Source organism: Alosa alosa, chromosome 8, assembly GCF_017589495.1.
Source record: "Alosa alosa isolate M-15738 ecotype Scorff River chromosome 8, AALO_Geno_1.1, whole genome shotgun sequence".
NCBI lineage: Eukaryota > Metazoa > Chordata > Actinopteri > Clupeiformes > Clupeidae > Alosa > Alosa alosa.
Window position 1 is genome coordinate 26,973,384 of NC_063196.1, and position 22,134 is coordinate 26,995,517.

General features: G+C 45.8%; 1 protein-coding gene across 5 annotated transcripts in view; it reads right to left on the reverse strand.

The window, feature by feature from the left end:
- Positions 1-4,478: 4,478 nt before the first annotated feature.
- Positions 4,479-22,134, reverse strand: part of lpgat1 (lysophosphatidylglycerol acyltransferase 1) — a 44,313-nt gene continuing 26,657 nt past the window's right edge. For 3 of the 5 annotated variants that reach the window (XM_048250680.1, XM_048250681.1, XM_048250677.1), the window contains exons 6-8: positions 21,645-21,774; positions 10,856-10,962; positions 4,479-7,863 (exon numbers count right to left, since the gene is read on the reverse strand). In XM_048250680.1, the coding sequence (XP_048106637.1) occupies positions 7,712-7,863; positions 10,856-10,962; positions 21,645-21,774 (389 nt within the window). In that variant the 3' untranslated portion in view covers positions 4,479-7,711. Of the gene's footprint in view, positions 7,864-10,855; positions 10,963-17,643; positions 17,851-21,644; positions 21,775-22,134 lie in introns of those variants that run through there. The other 2 variants (XM_048250679.1, XM_048250682.1) reach the window with 2 other exon arrangements.

Below are 22,134 nucleotides of genomic sequence, written 5' to 3' on the forward strand. Positions count from 1 at the left end.
ACCAGAGAATCTAATATGTAGCCTATGTATTTTACCGATTGTTATGATGAACGAATTGTACAGTTGTGCACATTTCGTTTGTTAAAATGGATTGAAGTAGCAGTGGCAGTATACTACAAGTAGTTTCGACTGAAAGAAAAAAAAACAGAATCCAGTTAATCGCTGCTGTTGTACTTCTGCCTTCAACCGCACGATGGCACTAAATCTAAACAACCGAGGTGATCTTTACAATAAAGGAAGAATAATAATTAGAATGACCGTCAATTAAAAGTTTAGATTAATTGCTCTGTTGATTATGCAGACAAAGCAATATTCGTTGTGGGACAATATATACGAATAAAGTCTAGGCTATAGAGCGCTATATGTCTGTGGTGTTTCAAGTTATTTTCCACCAGGGTCATTTGCATTGCGTATGCCAGAGGACCAAGATTCCTGAAAAACCCTGGATGCTTTTGTCCATAAATGCGACATCCTGGGGGGAATTACTGTTAAAAGTAGAAAGTAACTAAAAGAAAATCAAACAGCAGGGAATGGAGCAAAAAGTGAGGGGAAAAATGGAAAAATGGAACAGAGAGACAACACAAAATGATTAGCCCACGTCCACCAGGTGGAATGGCAAGATTTCAAAATGTGACTGAATAGTCTGTTTTGATTAACGCCATTCTCTGTGTTGCCAAGCGCTGACAGACAGACAGAGACAGATGTGTTCTGTAAGCCAGAGTCAGGGTATGTGTACTGTAAACCAATGCTTTTTGCTTTGTGGAGGGGACCACTGATGGAAATCATTGATTCATGTTCATAGAGTTAGAGTTTTGTAATACAACAAAGCATATATCCTCAAGAGTCACTTTAGAGTAGGCTACCCAGTCTTTATTCTTCCCATCCTTAACGTCTTCAAAGACTTGTCTTTGAATACTTGTGTAGCAAGGAAGGAACAATAATGAAGTGCAATTGTTCGGATAGTCTTCACCATCAGAAGACTATTAGGGTCACCACAAGGTCATCCTCAGCCTTAGTAATTGTTCAGCTTGTGGACATAAAGTGAGGGGAGTCTGATCAAAAAAAAAAAATCACTTGGTGAACTGCTCTCCCCTCTGACGCAAGCTGACAGTCTGACTGCAGTCCGGGCACTGAAACAGATGACAGTGACAGACACAGTGAAGATTGCTGCCATTTCTTCCTCTCCGCTCCCCCCAGGAGGTGTGGCGGAGAGCAGCAGGGACCCTGGCCACAGGAGGGGACCGAGTGTGTGTGTGTGTGTGTGTGTGTGTGTGTGTGTGTGTGTGTGTGTGTGTGTGTGTGTGTGTGTGTGTACATGTATGTGTGTGGGGTGTCTGTCTGTCACTCTGAAAGGTCATGTCTTTTGAGGGGGTGGGTTGGTGGGTAGCCTACGCATCCAAACATTTATCTCTCCAGAGGCCCCTCTCAGCCTGCGGGCAAAGGCCACAGAGGAAAATTAATGTCACAACAGGGAGCAAGCGCAGCAGCTCTCACCCCAAGGCTGAGCACAGCGAGGATGGAGGACACTCGTAAAGGACAACTAGCCTACATAAAGGCAGCGCAGAATGGTACCATGTCCTCCTGTGTTTTAACAATATAAGGTCCCTCAAGGTGACTAACAATAAGGCACAGTGAGTGCACGTTATAGCATGGTTGTCAGTGCCTGTGGTGCCTGGGAACTGAACCAAAGGCCTTCCTGGAAACTGAAGGGAAGAACTTCCCTTTGTCACTCAGTGCTCTGAGCTATAGCTGTAGGTTCTGAGTAGGATTTCCCCATTCAGTTCACAGTCCCATAACCAAGGTGGGGGTAGCACATTCCATTCAAGTATTTTCCTACCATTATGGATAGTACTAGGTCAGAAAAAAAGCTTTTCAATATGGCAATAATGGGTTCCAACCATACTATAAGGCCGCGATCAGACAGGACATGTTTTTTGCAGCGAGACCTGACTTTTTTATGTTGTTTTGTATTGGCAGTAAGCATTTTGCGCGCTGCTTATACGCCCAGAGTGCCCCGTGTTTTGCTGGCCTGTTGCGTCTCGCGTTTTTGCAAGGGCGCCCTGAGCGCCTTGAATTGAAAAAAAGTTCAACTCAAAGCGGAAGTGTCCAATGTCACTCGCATTTTTTATGAAAACATAGTGCACCTTGTGTTTTACAAGCGGTAAAGTGCGTCCTGTCTGAACGCACCCTGAGAAAGGCAAAAGATTCAGTCTGCAAGCAACATTAGATATCTATAGTATAACTTTTTACTATAGGCTACTTGTTCACTTGATGTGGAAAAAGCTATATATTACATTATGTCAATCTGCACAATTGATCGCATCTGTCATTGTACCTGTTCCTTGTCTTCGCTTGTTCTGTCTTTGGCAGCCAGGTGTGCGGTCAGGCTAGTGGTCTGCTGCCCTTAAGGAGGAGCATGTGGCCGTGTGGTGCATCACCTTCCCAGTGGCCGCACTGACATTTATTCTGCCAGTGGCACAGTGGCTATTTCTGGCCCTAGTGTGTGTGTGTGTGTGTGTGTGTGTGTGGGGTGGGGGGTGGGTGGGTCACCCCAACATAACACACATGCAGCATCACACACAGCTGGACACATGCTTGCTGACTCCGAGTATGGGTGCCCAGCCGACCTAAAGCAGAGGATGCATGATCTAAGGGAGAGGAACACATCAACCCAAGCTGCTCAATTAACAGATACTGTATGCAAGGATTCATCATTGTGTAAGCTGTAAGTTGTTTAGTGTAAGTTTGCATGCAGATATATGTTGGAGATGCAGGTGTGAAAACATCTTTATATACAGATTTGGATGTATATAAACACTTTATGTTTCTAATTTCACTCTGAGTGGTTAATTGGTATTTTCAGTGTAGTTTTTGTACTCATTGTGGACTCAACTGGATTGTTAGCAGCATCCCATAACGGCCCAACGCAGATCAGTAGTGTGGAGCCTCCCTGTGAGTAGCCTCATCAGCATAGGAGTGCGGTTCCCCAACCCCTAATCCTGTTTTCCAGTCCACTTCCTGCCGGTAGGTTTCCACCGCCTCCCCAAACACACTACACCAGCTGCCTCATTGTTTCCCTGCCAAACACTCGTTTCTGAGTATAGTGTCTGTTCTGCTCATAGGAATTCATTTTGGAATAGGAGTGTTGCTATCATCTCAATGATTGCAGGGCGTTTTCATATTTGGTTGCTGTTGTTGGTCCACAGAATCGTATCCATTGAGATGACATGAGATGAGATGAAGTCGCTTTGGATAAAAGCGTCTGCTAAATGAAAATGAATAAATGAGATGAATAGCCTGCCAGTAGGAGTGAGCTGCAACCGCAGAGAGAGACTCACTGGAGCTCCAAGCTCAATTTGCAACCAGTCTGGCCTGGGGTCAAGTTTGAATGACACAGATGCCCTCTCTCCAGATATAACACACTATGTGACCTAACTGGCCTCCTCCACGCAGAGGAAAAGCCAACAATTCAGAAGCCTGAATTACAAGGAACTCTTACAACTCAGAGCTAATGTTATGCCATGTTACACCACCGTTTTGAGTTGGTATATACATTAAAGCCTGTGTGTGTGTGTGTGTGTGTTCAACAGAGTAGAAACACTGGGGTGTCTAATTTGTCTTGTTGACTTTGAATCAGGAGGAGTTTGTCAGTCAATCAATCAAGAACAGTTTATTTGTGTGTTATTCTATTACCATTTATTGTGACACTGACTGAGCACCTATTAGCTTTGGTGTGAAACTGATCAGTAGGCATTTACCCTCCAGTCTCTCTCAACGCAGCACGATCCCGTAATATAAGCCGACCGCGGCACACCGGAGAGAGACACTAGGCGAAAGACACCACGTTAAACAATAGCCACTGAGCAAGGGAAACCCAAGCTTTGGTTACCACAAAACGGACAGCAGAGCAAGGCGCCTCCAACGGGTGTCCCTGCCTGTCTGGGCTTGACCAAGGTCGAGTGGACCTGATGTTACTGCAGCCATTGATGGAAAGTAAGTGTACCATCTGGGTAGGTGATACATATTTATATATAATATATTTGATTGACGGTCTCATCCTTTTCAATTTGTAAATGTTCTCATGCATGAATTTGGGATGCCAAAATGGAATCTTTAGTGCCTATGCATTGTAGACCGATCTTTCAAGGCAATAGATCAAAAGGTGGTAGGCCTATTAGACCATATACATTTGTTTCAGAAATGCAATAATGCCCTAAGGTCTGACTGCCTATTTCTCCATGCTGTCTTTGCTGGGCTTAAAATTCATGGATCTTTGTGCTGTATATAGAGTAAGTGATCTTTACCTGTCCACGTACAATCAATGCCATAAATAATTTATCATCGGTGAGACTGTTCTTTCTTGAGTGGGAAATGTTTACAGTCCCTTCTCAAAACAGTGATTTACAGTACCTTTGACTGAAATTGTGTGCCAAGATGAAGAAGAAACAGACACAGAGCAAGAGCCACGAAGGACGGGATTTGTTCATTGTTTTTATTCCAGCACAGGTATTTTTTTTCCATCTGTAAAACGGCTGGGCAGCTAGGGAGGGAGAAGGAAACAGGAGTACAAAATGGAAAAAAAAAAAAAAAAAAAAAAAATTACAGACAAGTCTAGAGTAAATTTGTTAAATTCCTAAATTTGTGTCTCTTTTCCCTAAATCCTTATCTAGGAAAATAATCTTGTCCCTGTCCTTGTTGTCAAGACAGCAGGAAAAAAACAAGTGAGAGAGAGAAAGAAATAGAGAAAGAGAGAGAGAAGAAAAAAACAAAACAGGGAACTCTTCTTTCCCTGCTTTGTGGACACAAGGAGGCCTGGCCCAATCCCAGCAAGAGATAGAGAGGGAGGGAAGGAGAGACAGAAAGAAGAGAGAGGGGGAAAGAAAGAATAGGGTGGAGGGAGAGCAGAGGGAGAGAGGGGGAAAGAAAGAATAGGGTGGAGGGAGAGCAGAGGGAGAGAGGAACAACAGTGAGAAAGCGAGACACAGAGAGAGAAAGTTAGTGTGGCGTTCACGGACTGCTCGCAGTGCAGTTTGCTGCCTCGCCCATCTGCCAGCCTGCCTGTACCCCCACACACACACATATCCAGTGTAGTGTAAACCTCACAAAGACACAACCAGGACCACAGAACAAACTAGAAACACACACACACACACACACACACACACACACACACAAGTCAGAACCGACCCAAAGTCTGCTCTTTCACACATCCCTTTCCAGCAGGAGAAACTTATTGGTTATTCCCAGGAGTTTCTCTCCGTTGCAGCACAATCTAGCGCCACGTGATGCCGAAACAGGCCGTTTTGATGAACAGCAGGACTCTGGCGTTATTGCTGGACCGTGCCTGCGACGAGAGAGTTTCAGAGTGGTTGAGGTCCATGTGAAGAGCATCACAGTAAACTCGCCCTCCTCTGCTCACTGTGGCACATAAACACGTCCGGGTCAAAGGGCAAACAACAAGTAAGTGAGTCAACATCGAGGCTGAGGCAGGTCTGCGTAATTTCTCTTCACTGAAGTAGTCTGCATCGTCATTGTCCTGATCAATCTTTTTTTCCTTTTTTTTTTTTAAAACCCCCTCGACATTCATGATATTAAAAAAAATACAACTTCTAATTTATAACAGAGAATGCTGCAGTCACACTGAGGGGAAGTCGTCTTCGGCTTTTTTTTTGTTATGTACAAGATTTTAAACACACGTGACTTTTGAGGACAATATCTGAAGTCATTTTAAAATGAAAATAAAATCGGACCACTAAATGGTGATTTGTCAAAAAACTCTGATATAACATAGAACAACCAGTCGTTAATTTATACATATAAAAAAAGGACAAATCATAGAGGACAGACAGACAGAGACAGACAGACAATCACACACACACACACATTTTAGGCAGGTTATGCTGTCAAATTTACAGTAATGACCCCTAGAGAAAAACAAAAACAAAGCCAAATTAGGTTCTTCTTTCTGTTCGTCTTCTTCCCAAGGTCATTCAGTTTGTGTTTAAGTCTCCGTCATCATGATTGATTCTCGGTAGACAGACACTAAGCATATGGCTTAAACATTTTGCAAAAAACTTTGGAGTCTGCGTTTTGTGTGTGTCGGGGACAGGGGACGGTAGAGGATGGGAGGATTACTCGGTCCATTTTTCGTCTCTTTCACTTGTCCCAGACTCTTCTTCATACAGGCTCTGCTGTGGTGTGGTAGAGTATGGGTGTGTATGAAGGCAAAAATATAACTGAGGGCAAGTCATCATGATGGTAATGTGTGTGTGTGTGTGTGTTGTGTTTGTATGTGTGTGTGTGTGTGTGTGTGTGTGTGCTTAGGGTTGGGTTAAGGGGACGGAGTTCCACAGGCCATCAGTGAGTTCCTTCATCAGCTCTGTGGAGACCAGACCGTCTTGAGACTCGCGGTCACAGACGTATTCCAAACCAGACGTCTCGGTCTTGAAAGACCAAGACGCCCCAGAAAAACTACGACAACGACTCCTAAACCCAAACGCTGCAGAGCCAGACAACAGCCAGTGTAAAACAAAACAACGCCTACTCTGTTCACAATACTGTCAAAGCAAACAAACAAACATTCAGGAAAACAATACATCCAGAAACATTAACAACAACAAAAACTTAAAGCAGTAGACATATCCAATTAATCCAAGGGCAACGAAAAACCAAACCAAACAACAAAAAAGAAATGTCAGGACAAGCACAGATGTGGGGCTAGGTATGGGCAGCATTTGTCCTTAGTGCAATCCCAGGAAGCACCTGACTCCTGGACAGAGCGCTCCCTGATCTGACCTTTGACCCACGCCAGGGTCAGCTCCTGGGAGAGGGGGAGAGAGAGAGGTCAAAGCCGGAAGAAGAGGTTGGACTGGGAGCCTCGTCCCCCTCCAGCTGAGACCAGACGGGGGCGGACTAAAGAAGGATGTCTATGCGCAGCCCGAGGACCAGCTCTCCAGGCTGGTGCACACACACACACACACACACACACACACACACACACACACACACACACACACACACACACACACACACACACACACACACACACACACAGACGGAGCGAGGGAGGGAGAGACGGAGAGAAGAGTGGAGGTGGCAGGTTTTGAAAACTCAGGTGGAGTTGAAAGACGCCTAAGTTGTGACAACAACAACAACAACAACAACAAAAAAACCACCAGGGTGGGAGTGGAGAGCGTGAGTTCGTCCAATCCGGTTAGTCCACCCTCTGTCAGTCAACTTGAGCCTCGTTCGTGTATCTAAGATGAACTGCAGGACGTGTGTGTGCGCACACGTATGTGTCATCATGTAAACAATACATGTTTTCATGTGTGAGTAAACAAGACTATAGTTTCTATGTCTGTCCTTGTATTGATGTGTCTGTCCATCCCTCTTTTTAGTCTGAATCAGTATGTGTGTTTTGAGGAAACTGGGGGGAAACAGACATAAAACAAGTAAACAAAAATTAAAAACAATAAAACACGATTCCTGACGTCCTTTAGCAGTCCATCTTGCTTCTCAGCTAATGGGTAATACATTCATCCATCCAGGGCAGGGTCCAGCACAGATATGCAGAGGCCCATGAATGGCTGCTTGGATCTGGACACACGTCCCAGAGCCAGTTTGGACAGTCAGTCAGTCAGTCAGTTCCCAGTCGTCCTCCTCCTCTTCGGTTGTCCTCCTTTCCACGACCTCTACGTGTCCACCCCTTCCCTCAGAAGAACCAGCAGTAGGCGTGCTGCAGGAGGCTGTACCACATGTAGCCCGAGGCGAAGGCCCCCGTTTGGACGGCACACAGCCACATGGGGTCAAGGATCATGGGGCGCGACACTGCTTCCATCTGACCATGGACGGGTGGGAATGCTCCTGGAGAAAAGGGAAAGAAAAGGTCACGATAAGAGAAACCCAAAAAAAAAAAAACAAACAACAACAACAAGCAAAAAACATCATACGCTGTGAAAGTCCTGTCAATGGACAACAATGTTCTTACGAAAAATGTAGGGCTCCATAAACTTGTTTCTTCACACAAGTGTTGCGAGTATGACTTAATTTGGTAACCTGTGCCACTAACTGGATGCTACATTTAGAGAACAATACCAATTGTCAGTCAGTTGTCAATTTGAAATTCTTAATGAACCGTGCTGGTTCAAAGGCTACTTCTCACAGAAAACAAAAATGGGCTTAAAAACAGTATTAAAGCAAATGGAGCAAAGACGAAAACAAACAAAGAGTGATCAGAGCGGAGGCCTGCCAGTGTGCATCTGTGCACGCTGTCTATTTTTGCCTTTTATAGCTTTCCAAGTTAACAACAGACGGTCTTGTTTGGAAGACTAATAAGTAAGACGCTCTGCAGAAAGCCGGGCCAAAGACATCAAAGAGTATCTTTGGTCAGATATGAGGAGAGGAGAATGGAGGACAAATGTGCTTCATGAACGCATGAGAGTATAAAGAAAACACTCTCATGGATGACTGTTCATACTTCAGGAGGGTCTGTATACGAAACCACTCGGGGGATACCAATTTAAAACTAATTGGCTAGCAGTAGGTAGCCTAGCATAATTATGATCTCCATCTCTGGGCTACTTGAATTAGCATCATAATCACCACGGTCTTGCCGAGGTAACCACACAATCGACTCAACTAAGAGGGGAAAGAGGCCGAGCTTCTATTCTTTGAACGCCAAAGGTTTGACACACGTGTCCCATACTCCAAGTCCTTCACAGCCATTAGCTGGCTCTATGTGGCTAAGACAAGACAAAAACGGCTAATTACGGAAATGTCCAGCGTGTGTGATCATTTCTGTGTAATAAAAGACAGTTGGCAGATTCATAAAATGGCTGCCGAGTGCCGACGTTCATGAGCCCTGTAACAGAGCCCGTCTACGGAGAGCCTCCCCACTCTCTATTAATCCCATACAAACCGAATTTGGCTGCAGTTCACCAGAGTTCACCTAGATGTCCAAAATACATGATGTCCTATGGAGCTACATGGCTAAATTTATTGTTTTCACCTATTTAACAACTGAAACCCTCAGATTTTATTTTATTTTTCGCAAAATGGATATAGATTATCAATCAAAAGTGAAATAATCATGGAGTCATGTCCTTTCGTTTTCTTACAGGTTGGGTCGTTGTTGCCCATAACACGCTAGCATTGATGCTATGCTATGCTATGATCATGCTAATGAATGACGTCATTGACACGTTTGAAAGGCTTTTTAGAACAATTAAGTGACTTTAAAAAACATAATACTCAACCAAGTGTATTGGTCTTTGCCTCCCCTTTCGAATACAATATTCAAATTACTTCAAAAAAAAAAACTATATCCCGAGAAAAATGGATTTTGAGGGGTACAGCTCCATAGACCTCCATTCATTCTGGACTCGCCCGTGAGCGCCCCTAGATGCAGTACCACACCGGAAGAGTTCCGAGAGTGAAGGTTCTCCCCTTATTAGACATTCTCTGCCCGTAATCTTTACACTGTAGCTTGTTAAGTGTGGAACACGTGTAGTTGATGAGAAGACTCAGTCAGTAGATATTTTAAAGCTACACTCATCTCATCATACTATTCTAGTTTTTAGTCTGTTTTAGTCAGTGTTGGGAACGTTACTTTAAAAAAGTAATTAGTTATAGTTACTTACTACTTGTTCCAAAAAGTAACTGAGTTAGTAACTGAATTACTCTATGATAATAGTAACTCTATTATAAGTAACTATTTGCGTTACTGTTAAAAAAAAAAAGTTGCTATATGTCAAAGAATTTGGATTTTTTGAGCAGCCAGTTGAAATGAGTAGAATAGACAGGTGTTTGTAGGCTACATAACTTTCGATATTTATTAGATAGATAGATAGATAGATAGATAGATACTTTATTGATCCCAAAGGGGAAATTCAAGATATTGCACATCGACAGACCTACGGTTGACTTCAGCCTGTGTCATAGGTTTTTGTTGTGAGGCAGAAAGATCTAGCTTTTGCTGCTTGGAGGACTTTGCTCCGAGTCCTTCTTTGCTAGTGAATGGAGAGCTATCATCTGTGGTGGAGGTATCGGTGTTTTTGGCCACTAGCTTTAGATGCGTGTGAGAGATGCTTCATTAAATTATAGTTGCTTACAACGGATGTCGACAAAGTCTTCGCTCCTGGACATAATGTACACATTACATGCACGTTCTTGCCTTTGACTACAATGAATTTGAAGTAGTGCTTATATTTCCACCTTGAAAATGCCAACTTTTCATCGGATTGCTCCTGACCTCTGCTGTTTCGTCGAATCTCTATTTTAGCTGGTGCGTGTGTGTGTGTGTGGCGCGTGTTCTGGCAAGTGTGCTATAATGAAACATGACTCTGCCTTAGCCAATCATAATTGCTTACGTCGTTATTAACCCACCTCCTCACTAGCTGTGAGCCAGGGGTGCGTTCGGATTACACAGTTTATTCAATTAATGCATAGTAACGCACCACATTTAACGTCCAGTAACGTTAACGGCGTTGTAACGACCTGAAAAGTATTTAATTAGATTACCCAGTTACTGAAAAAATAACGTTGTTACCTAACACCGTTCTTTTAAACGGCGTTATTCCAAACACTGGTTTTAGTATGTTCCAGACACTGGAAGTGAAATGTTGTGCAAAGTGTTTTCTCAACATCAACATGTTAAAAAGACAGTCCTTGTCTAATTTTGAAAATGAACACTCGGCTAGTCTGAATATTCTCTTTATCCCTTCCACAAAGTAAAGAATAGATACATGCAAAATACAACTTAGTGTAGACTGCCAGAGGTGCACTGCATAGCGTGGGGGAGAGAGAGAGAGAGAGAGAGAGAGAGACAGAGAGGACGGCAGTGGACAGTAGGACTGACCTGTCTTGTAGAAATGGGCCAAGAGTTCCTCCTTCTCCACAAACCTCTGATACAGCCAGTCTGTCAGGGCCTCGGTTTCCATGGGAACATCCTTTATGGGATAGATCCTAAGAGAGGGGGAAAAGAGAGAAGAAAGTACTTGAGAGTGAGAGCCTAGCGCAGGGCAACCACCCCACTCAACCTCGAACCCGGGTCCCCTGGAAGCTTAACCTACAGCTTGACCGCAACGTCAAAGAGCCAGGCTCTTGGGCATGGCAGTCAGAGCGCATATTCAACTGGATGGATGGATGGATGGATGGATGCTTTATTGATCCCCAAGGGGAAATTCAGGGCTGGCTCCTGATAATAAACCAAGGTTTATACACTGATTTTGCTAAATTTCTTTTCTTCATTCTTCTATCTATTTAAAGCACGATCTGATTCTGATTCATTGGGCTACTTGGCTCTGCATTTAATACACAGGTACGGTTAATACAAGTTTTTTTTTTTTTTTTACACATTTGCATAAAACATTGTTCTGCGATTTATACACAATGCAGCTGATACACAGGAAATTACTGAATTACTGTATTGTATTAATGAGACAACCCATTATACACAATGCATTCCTGTTTAAGGGGATGACAGTCTTCACTTGATTAATGCTATTCTACATCCTGACACCACTGAGGGGCAAGTAGCTACAAAATACCATAACCTTACACCTTAAAATACTGGCTTAAGAAGATCTTTTAAAAATCAGACGCCTAGTGTCTCGCTGTGAAAACGAAAGTCCTTTTGAAGACTCAGTCCTGGTTGACCCAGTACCTGCATACCTGTGTACCTGCGACCCAATCAGCCAGTAAGGCAAGAGCGAAGTAAGATAGTGGTGAACACACACATGCAGTTAACACTCCACTCCACTCAGGATCACACTCACGAGCGTAACACAAACCTGTCTGACCTGACTTCACGGCAATAACAGTGCAATACGAGAGGTCTCCTGAGACCTGACTGTGCTTTCGAGGGATCCATGACTGGCTCTGCTGCCCGTAAATTGCAAGCCACAAGCACAGACTCACTAGAACACCAGCTGATGTAGTGATACAGGAAAAAAAAAATAAAAAAAAAAAAAAAAAAAAAAGAATTATATAATCCAGAGCTTTACTCCTATATGCTGTCTCTACTATCTGGTATTACACAGCCTTTCATTGTGCCCCATACAGTTGAAGAGTTCAGCAATGTGCAGAAATAGGGGGAGAAAAAGCAAACATTTAACTGATTGTCCAGTGTCCTTGGCTGCCCCGAGTGCAGTGACGAAGCGTCCGGTAGCTCGGGTAGTCAGGATGGGAGTGCCCATGGCCATCTGTGTTCCAGTGATCTCGGGATCTGTGGCCAGCAGGTGTCCCTAGTGAGCTGAGATATCGGTTTAACTCTCCCTCCCTGTGTGTCTACCTCTCTGCATCGCACACACACACACACACACACACACACACACACACACACACACACACACACACTCTCTCTCTCTCTCTCTCTCTTCCTCACACACAATCGCACAGTGCAGTGGCAGAATCACCTTCACGCTCACTAGAGGTGACAGCCTCCTCAGGAGCACTAGCCCATATTTCTCCACGTGTACATTGCAAAGGCAATCTCTCAAACCCCCATCCAACATTTAACACCCTCCCCCCACCCAACATCTCCCAGGCCTGGGGAAACGGGTTCTGTAGAGTATCCATGAGTCTCTATTACTCTCCAATCTGTGCATGTGTACCAGGGATCAATGTCTGTGTGTGTGTGTGTGTGTGGGACAAATTCATTTTGACCACATGTGTGTGTGTATGTGTGTGTGTGTGTGTGTGTGTGTGTACTACTGGCAGTTGAGTGTATGAGGGACCGATGGAATGACATTATAAACGTGTGTTTGTAAGTGCGTGGGTGTGTGTGGCCCTAAGCTGACGTCAAACACGAAAACCACAGATAAGGGTGTGTGTGTGAGCTGGCTTTTGTGCGGTGGCTGCATTGTGCACTGTGCCAATCTCCACACTGGTAGAGTCAGGTGGCAAATGACAGAATGAAGGGAATGACGATCTGGAGATTAGAGTTTTAGTAGGAGGTGTTTATACATGGTGTGAGATCAGGGTTATGTGCCCTGTGTGTGGGGGATGGTGTATGTGTGTGAAAGAGACCGGAGAGTGTGTGTGTGTGTGTGTGTGTCCGTTACCCCAATACTGTGACAGACTGAAGCAGACAGTGCTTTTGATTTAAGTAAGTATAAGTATATATACTCTTTTGATCCCGTGAGGGAAATTTGGTCTCTGCATTTATCCCAATACGTGAATTAGTGAAATACACTCAGCACACAGTGAACACACAGTGAGGTAAAGCACACACTAATACCGGCGCAGTGAGCTGCCTGCAACAACAGTGGCGCTCGGGGAGCAGCGAGTTAGGTGCCTTGCTCAAGGGCACTTCAGCCGTGCCTACTGGTCGGGGTTCGAACCGGCAACCCTCCGGTCCAAGTCCAAGTCCAAAGCCCTAACCAGTAGGACACGGCTGCCCCCATAGAGGTTGCGTTTGACATCATCCTTTTTTTTAGGATGGTCCATCTTGTCCATAGGATGGTCCATCTTGTGATTTGTGCTTTCTGCAATCCTGTCTAAGGTGAGATCAGTGCAGAAGACAGAGAAATGAAAGGGGGAGGAAGGAGCGGAGGAAAAGAAAGAGGGAGGAGAGAGAGAGAGAGAGAGAGAGAAAAGGTAAAGAGCGACAGGGGCCAGAGAAGTTAGATTTGCAGGCAGTTTCATTAGTCTCCATACACCAAAACTGCTCTTCTGCCCTTAGCTTAATCCACTCGTCTTCACCTCCTCTCTCTTTCCTCCTCTCTCTCTCTGACTCTCACCACACATACACACACACACACACCTGATCCAGCGATTAACGTCATCTGTAAGCCTACACCTGCCTTACCTCACGTCGAGCCCTGTCTTGCACCATTCAGGGATAAGCCCGACGACAGCTCTGATGGCGCTCTGCGCGACGGCAATTAAATGAAGATAACCTTGGAAGCCATCGGCAAATCCAATTGTCCTTTCTAACCCAATACGGCATAAGCAAAGGAACGTTTATAGTTAGCAGGTTTTTTTTTTTTTTGTTGTGTTTTTCTCATTGAAAGCCGATAGCCACGTGGGGTGGACGCTTGAGAGGTGCACATGGGGCTGTGGCTTCTGAGAGCACTTAGGCAACAACTAGGGCCCTCTAGGCTCCGGTCACTCCCCACTAAGAGGCCAGCGCAGCGTGGACGCACACGCACGCTCACTTTTCCCCCCGCAGCTGAAATATTGATGGCATCCGGCTCCAAAGCGTCTGGCGTCCGGTAGGGTGAACAAGGGCGGGCCCCTGTCCCAAGATGCTGAGCCTCGTTAGCTCGGCTTCTGGCCAGCAGGCTCGTTATCTCAACGGGGGGAAATGGGCGTGGGTGCTTGGAGACCGCGTCTGCGTTAAGCAGCACAACGCCTTGTGATGTTTATTAATCCTCAGATAACACGGAGGAAAGTCCAACGGGAATAATGTCAGTGGTGCATCAGTGCAAACCATTCTTGTGCCATGTTCTGCTGTGCTGTATCTACTTTGTCTTGGCTGTGTCATGCTAGCTCCCGTCTCCCCTGTCCCAGCGCCTGCCTACAGCTGTAGATGTTAGTATGCTAATCAGTGTGTGTGTGTGTGTGTGTGTGTGTGTGTGTCTCAGCTGGTGAGTAATGCTGTGTGTGCTGCCATTATGTGTTGGTGTGGTGCCAGGGCAAAGGCTGTCAGGTTTCTTCCTAACCCAGACTCCTGTTAACCTGAGCTACCGGGCTGCAGTCGACTCCTCTTACTATCGCTGTCAATACAGACACAGACACACATACACACACACACACACACACACATTAATGCACATATGTAATGCAAAATTACAGATATAGATCAGCACAGACACAATCACTTACCATGTCTATACTCCTCTACTCTAACAAGCGCGCGCACGTACACACACACACACACGTCTGGCCGAGTAATGAGGTGTCAGCTGTCACCTACACTGGCAGGTGTATGTGTCTGTGGGTGATCGCTTCCGTCCCTATTTGATTTCCCTCACGAGCGATCCTCTCTCTCTCTCTCTCTCTCTCTCTCTCTCTCTACAGCCACGGGCTCCCGCTGACACCCACCCCTCGGTCCCAAACAGCAGTGCCAGCACCAGCACCACAGCCACTATTTGATTGACTAAAATAAAACACACGGATCCACCCACAGCCATCCCCGAGCAACAAGAGCACAGCATGTATGCATTTAATATGGGTCATATTATGTTAGTCCATACATTTGTGTTTATGGACTTTGTGGAGGTTGCATAATACGGATATGTACTGTGTGCTTCATGCATCCTTGTGTGTCGGCTGTGAATGTGTGTGTGTGTGTGTGTGTGTGTGTGTGTGTGTCAAATCCTGTTGCGGATAGCATGTGTGTGCTTTTGAGTGTGTATTGTCTGTTTGATATGGGATGCATGCGAGTCTGCTGTGTTCAGAGTGTGTGTGTGTTGGTGTGTTACTTTGCTGTGGTCATGTCATGAGTGTGTTTTGTGTAATGTACTGTATATGCATGCAGCATGAGTGGGTTTTGTGTGTTGTGCATGTGTGTGTGTCAGCATGATGGGTGTGTGTGTGTGCATGCTGGGTTTGTGCATGTGTGTGTACATGGTGGGTATGTGCGTGTGTGCATGCTGTGTGTGTGTGTGTGTGTGTGTGTGTGTGTGTTCCTGAAGAGCCCTCTCAGTTGGCCGAGTGAGAGCGCGGAGACGGGGAGCGCCCCTCCAAACCTCCTCTTAGCCCCGTTGCCATGGAAACTAATGAAGCAGCCCCCTCATGTGGGCAAGCAAGGGCGCTGGAGCACGCACACACACACACTGCTGCAGCTCTAAACCGCTCCTAGACAAATGGAAATCAGCCCCTCCCACCGCTTACTTTAAGTATGTGAACTGAATTAACAGCCACACACACACACACACCTAACCACAAGAGTAGCCGAGTATGACTTAGGTCTTCCTCTTTCTCTGCAGGTCTGTGCTGGTGAACTCCCTCCAGGAAAAGGAAACTACTGACACTGGTAAACTCACTGACACATAACACAAATTCACACACAGATACTCTCCTAGGTAGATACTCTCTTAGTAAATGAATTACACTCTTTAACAGTGTTGTAGGCACTATATCTTAATTAGTTCATAAGTTGACTATTCAATTATAAAGATGAACACATTCTCACACGCTCACGTGGAACGGGGGCCAGAGACGACAGCCTGTGTTGAAACGCCACACAGAGACGACACACCTGAAAGTCAGGTGAGTTTCACATCATAAGACCACTCCGCCTCGTTGGCACAGACATTTATGGCGCGTTCCCGACTGACACCAAAAACCGATAAGGAACCGCAAAGCGAAGGAGTGAGTAGGGTGTAGCAGCACAGTGTAGCCAAATCGCCATGGCGATGGACTTTACTCCGGATGCACCGCAGGGACTTTATCTGTGTACACGGCCTCTCCCTATGATTCCCCTGACCGGGCAGGGCAGGAGAACCCTCTTGCGTTGGGCAAACAAACACACACCACACACACACACACACACACACACACACACACACCCCTCGGCTCTGTTTACCTGATGGCCTGGTGTGGACTTAGAACAGGGCGCGAGTGGCCAGGGAAAATGGCCGGGAACAAAATGGGAGGATAATGCGTCATTGGGTCGCAGTCCAAACTGTGGACACGGCACTGCTAGTGTAAGGCAATGAGGAAATGCTGAGCTAATCAAAGCTACTTAAAAGGAAATTGGAAAGGAAACTTCATGGCTTCAAGCTTCACGGGTGTCGGACACAAACCAAATCATGATCAAAAACTGTACATTTTTTATTTAATTTTAATTTTTATTTATTTATTTATTTAATTTTTTATTTATTTATTTTTAGATTTTTTTTTTTTTTTTTTTAACATTATGTACATTTTAAAGTCACTTACTCTCCCTTCGTGTTGACAAACACAAGACATGAGGCCTGAAACCTGGCAGGTAGATGGAGGTGCGAATAACATCAAGATTAGTGATCCATTGCAAGTGAACAGTTTGATGACTAGTCGTCGATTGTGTCAGATATCATATCACATATACAATATCTCTCTCTCGTGCGGACACACACACCCACACCCACCCACCCACCCATAACATCCCTAAGAATAATCAGCATCTGTATTTATTCACTGGTCCACTCCTTAACGGAGGAACTTTAAAGCCTTGACCTCACAGCTCCAGGTCACCCACTAGCAGAGATCAAAGGAGGACAGAGGGAAAAGGGAGAGAGAAAGGGAGAGAGAGAGGGGGAGAAAGAGAGAGGAAAAAAGAGGACAGATAAAAGGGGTGACCTTTGGTGAGAGAGGAAGGCAGCTAACAGAAAGACTGGTAGGGTGGCTGACTTTATAAAAGTTCACAATAGAAAATGTCAGTATCACTCTGCCACTCAATCACACGCACACACAACATCAAACCCCACATAACTGTTTTTCTCCCTTCTCCCTCCATACACACACATGCAGCCAAACAGACTGCAGATATCAAAACAAGAACCTAATGTACACATCCCTCTGCACGCATCTGAGATGACAGCACTGCACACCTCACCTTTATCTTCCTCTTTTCTTCACTCCATCTCTTTCTTCTCTCTTTCCATCTCTCCCCACTACCCAAATCCCTCTCCATCTCTCCCCACTACCCCTCCTCATCTCTCAGTGCTATCCCTCAATCACTCACTCCTTTTATAGCTCTACCATCTCTCTATCCTCCTCTCCTCTTCTGTACATCTCTCTCTCCCTCCATCTCTATCTCTGTAGCAGGTGCGGGTTTGGCGGTGGGCCCTGGAGTTGATGACGTGGACGAGCTGTCTGGCCAGCACCATAAATCAGCCCACTTTTCACACTGCCGCTGATGACCTGTCCGAAAGAGCAAAGAACAGCAGAACACAGAGGGGGGAAGGGGGGAAGTAAGAGAGCGAGAGCGAGTAAGAGAGCGAGAGAGCGAGAGAGAGCAAGAGAGAGAGAGAGAGAAAGAGATGCTGAGGGAGGAGGCTGAAGAAATAGCTGAAGGAGAAGGAAAGAGCTGAGAGAGCTTCCCCTCATCAGCACCACCTGCCCGCCTCACTCACCTGGCCCCACATCTGCCTCTGCTGCAGATTACACACGTTGCAATCCAACAGTCTCAACAGAGAGAGAGAGAGAGAGAGAGAGAGAGAGAGAGAGATGCTGAGGGAGGAGGGTGAAGAAATAGCTGAGAGAGAAAGAAAGAGCTGAGAGAGAGAGAGAGAGAAAGAAAGAGCTGAGAGAGAGAGAGAGAGAGAGAGAGAGAGAGAGAGAGAGAGAGAGAGAGAGAGAGAGAGAGAGAGAGAGAGAGAGAGAGAGAGAGAGAGAGAGAGAGAGAGGGAGGAAGGGAGGGGAAAGAGAGGGATTAAGAAGAAAAGCATAGAGCAGCAGGTCAGCTCAAATTCGCACATTTATCTTTGTCTCCATGGCTTCACTCAGGTATGGAGAAGCACGGCTGGCCTTAAGTTTCTCTCTCACACACACACACACAGGAAACCAAATACTATTGAAAAGCAGCCAAACACATCGTCTACATTAACCAGTAGATGGTAAAGCTAGCACACACACAGTACCTGACACATCACTACATATCAGGTAGACACACCTTAAACGCACATCTAATACATGAAGTGGAATCCTTCATCACTCAGCTAGTCACTCAAGGATGAGTAGAGCCAGGACTACAGAGGTTTAGGTGAGCGGTCAGAAACATGCACAATGACCACCTCAATTTTAATTTAACAACTTTCTCTGTCCTTATAGTTTCAACTTGACTCTCATTCTGCATTCTCAAAACTAATTTCAGATCAGTCCTATTGACAAGGGATGTGTAATGTACAAGGGGCAACAACATAAATATGCTCCAGATCAAATAAAATGTATAGAAAAGAACCAAATGCTTAATACTTGTACATCCAGTTGCATTTAACTAGTGAGCCTCCAGAGATCTACCTCCAGTCAATATTAATCTGTTCTCCTAATACCAAACTGATTTCAGATTTATTTTGTGGGGACAGAAAAATGAGGATTTTCTCAGAGGAAAAAAAAAAAAAAAAAAGATGAAATCTCTCCTCCTCTTACTCACTGTTCACACTCTATATCCTACCATGTCTCTCTCTATCTCACGCATGCATGCACACACACACACACACAGTGTGCATTCCTTTCTCTCTCAAACACACACCCACACACCCTCCTCTCCCTGTGCTCAGCAGTCTGAGTCTGAGCTTCTCTGCCCCATCAGCTGTAGCAGTGCAGGTTAATCCTGCTGTTCGCTTGTCACCTATCTGCTCATATCCTCATTATAGGTATGTGTGTGTGTGTGTGTGTGTGTGTGTAGCACTACTGTGTGGTGGCATTTGTGTGTGTGAGTGTGTCTGTTTGTTCATGCATACATGTATTATGCCTGTGCATTTTTGTGGCACAGGATCATACACACACACACACACACACTCAAACATTCAGAGCTGCTGACCTCATCAAGGATACAGCCGTGGTCCAAAGCCCATGAGAAGCTCAGCAAGGTGGGCTCAGCATGGAGCCACGATCCCCTCACTCTCCCTGGGTGTCTTAATTACTTTCCTAATGACCCTTAAGCCCTAATCTTAATTGCTTCCAGGTCAGAGGTCACCTGTCCCAGAGAGGGGGAGGAGCATATGAGCGCAGCAGCTAGAGCTCTAGCTCCTTTGTTAGGAACTGTTCTTGGATCAGCGCTAGCCAAACTTAGAGAGGGAGTTAAGTCTTTCAGAGACGAACGACCTCGTTGCAGGAAGTGTGTCATAACAAAGGGACACCAGACCCTAACAGCAGTAAGCAGGCTTGGAGAGGAGAGGGAGTTAGAAAATGTACCACGATGCTTCCTTACATTGGAATGTGCGAAGAATATACACAAATCAAAGTCAAATATCTGTGAGCCTCTTCACTCCATCAAAGAGCAAGCAAAACCGAAATGAAGGATTTGAATGACCTCTCTCCACCCTGCGTCAGGTCCTGCTCGGAGATCTCTATCAGTGTGTGAGCTCTTATCGGTATGAGTGCTTTCCTCCCATAGTGCACAGAGCATGGCTTCCTCCAGCAGAGAGCTGGAGAGTTGTGCTGACGAGCCTGTATATGGGGGGGGGTGGACAAATCAAAAGCAAATGCTTCCACATGCAACTCAGGAGGGAAGAGGGGGGAAGAAAAGCAAAAAACTATGTTGACAGATGCAAACTCTCTTACCACCCCCCCCACACACACACACACCCACCCAGCACTAGACATACAAACACAACCACAAACACAGAAGAGGGCTTGTCTTTCCATACTGCCGAGCATGACATTAGGGAAGCAGTCATCTAAGGATATAACTGGCTAATGTGCACACGCAAACAGACCTAAATCCGAATTTCTCCTTTAATTCCTTTTCCACATTCCTTACTGGCCTATGTCTATACACATAAAAGGCAAAGTGTTGAAAAAAGGAGCCAACTATGAGGAAAATAGACACAGCATCTGAGATGGAGCACTGCCAAGGTCGGCCTACCCTGCTATATACTTCTTTTATCCCATCTCTTTATATCCTGTATCCTTTCTTTTATCCCATCTCTTTATATCCTGTCTCTATCCAGAGAGAGACGGAGGACGGAGGGAGCAGCCCAACACAGAGGGGCACTCTGCGGGCCACTAGTGCCTCACGTTATTAAGAATAGGCTCCATTAGCCAGATAACAAAACTGGCAAACGTACAAACCAAACGCTTTCCTCCAAACCAGATCTCAAATGACCTAAAGTGAGGAAGGAGGTCAAACGTCATTCACACCAACTAACCACAAGGCGACACAAAGCTGAAGTGAAAGGAGGACAAAGAAGAAGTGACAAACACGAGCATTGAGGTTTTGCTTTCTACCAAATGTTACCAGCTGGCTGACACTCCTCGTCATCGCTAGCCTGTTAGCGCCGTCGCTAGCAATGGTGGTGCCATCAGCAAGGTTGCTTTCTCTTAAATATGGCGGTCATAGGAGCAGGGTGTATCCAGTGTGTGTGTGTGTGTGTGTGTGTGTGTGTGTGTGTGTGTGTGTGTGTGTGAGAGAGAATCGGTAGGTGTGTGTGCGGGAGCTTGACATAATTAGGCCGGCGAGTTTAAAAAGGAAAATCACACAATTATTATTAAGGTGAGAGCTGACGAGCGGAGACCTACATTTGAGTGCTGCAGAGGCGTTGAGAGTTCTGGCACTGCCTTGGGCACGTGACTGGGAAGGGGGGAGGGGAGAGGGGAGAGGTGGGGAGGACCGTTTCTGACTGTTTGCCTCGTTGGCAAGGCTCACAAGTTTCAGAGCACGATGCAGCCACTGTGCCATAGGCAAATGTAACAGAATGATGACGCCAGGTAACAGGCAGATGCCAGCGCATGCCAAGAGATGGGTGGTGACTCATAGGGGGTGGGGTTAGAGTATGCAAAATTTCCATGTGCGTGGACTAATACAGTAATAGACCAATCTATGGAAACAGTGGTGTGTGAGTTTGTGTGAGAGAGTCTGTGTGTGTGTGTTGTGTGTGTGTGTGTGTGTGAGAGTTGTGTGAGTGAGCGAGAGAGAGAGAGAGAGAGAGAGAGAGAGAGAGAGAGAGTGTGAGTGTGTGAGTGAGTGTGTGTGTGTGTGTGTGTGTGCATACCTGTAGTGCACATGTGTGACTGTGGGCTGCCTGTAGCCGAAGATCCACGTCTGAATGTCCATGGGTCTGGCCTTAGGGTAGCCTATAGTCACATCCACCACCCACTGCAGACCCCTGGATTTACTGCCTACTGAGAGAGAGAGACAGCGAGAGAGAGAGCGAGAGCAAGAGCGAGAGCGAGAGCGAGAGAGAGAGAGAGAGAGAGAGGGTGGGGGTGGAGTCATTAAAAAAACTGCATGAAGATAGACTTTCTATCTGTAATTCTTACATTTTCATGAGTTAAATATGTGTGTGTGTGTGTTCATGTACAAGCATACCAGATTATAGTGATAGTGTGGGCAGCCGTGGCCCACTGGTTAGCACTCTGGACTTGTAAACGGAGGGTTGCCGGTTCGAGCCCCGACCAGTGGGCCACGGCTGAAGTGTCCTTGAGCAAGGCACCTAACCCCTCACTGCTCCCCGAGCGCCGCCGTTGTTGCAGGCAGCTCAC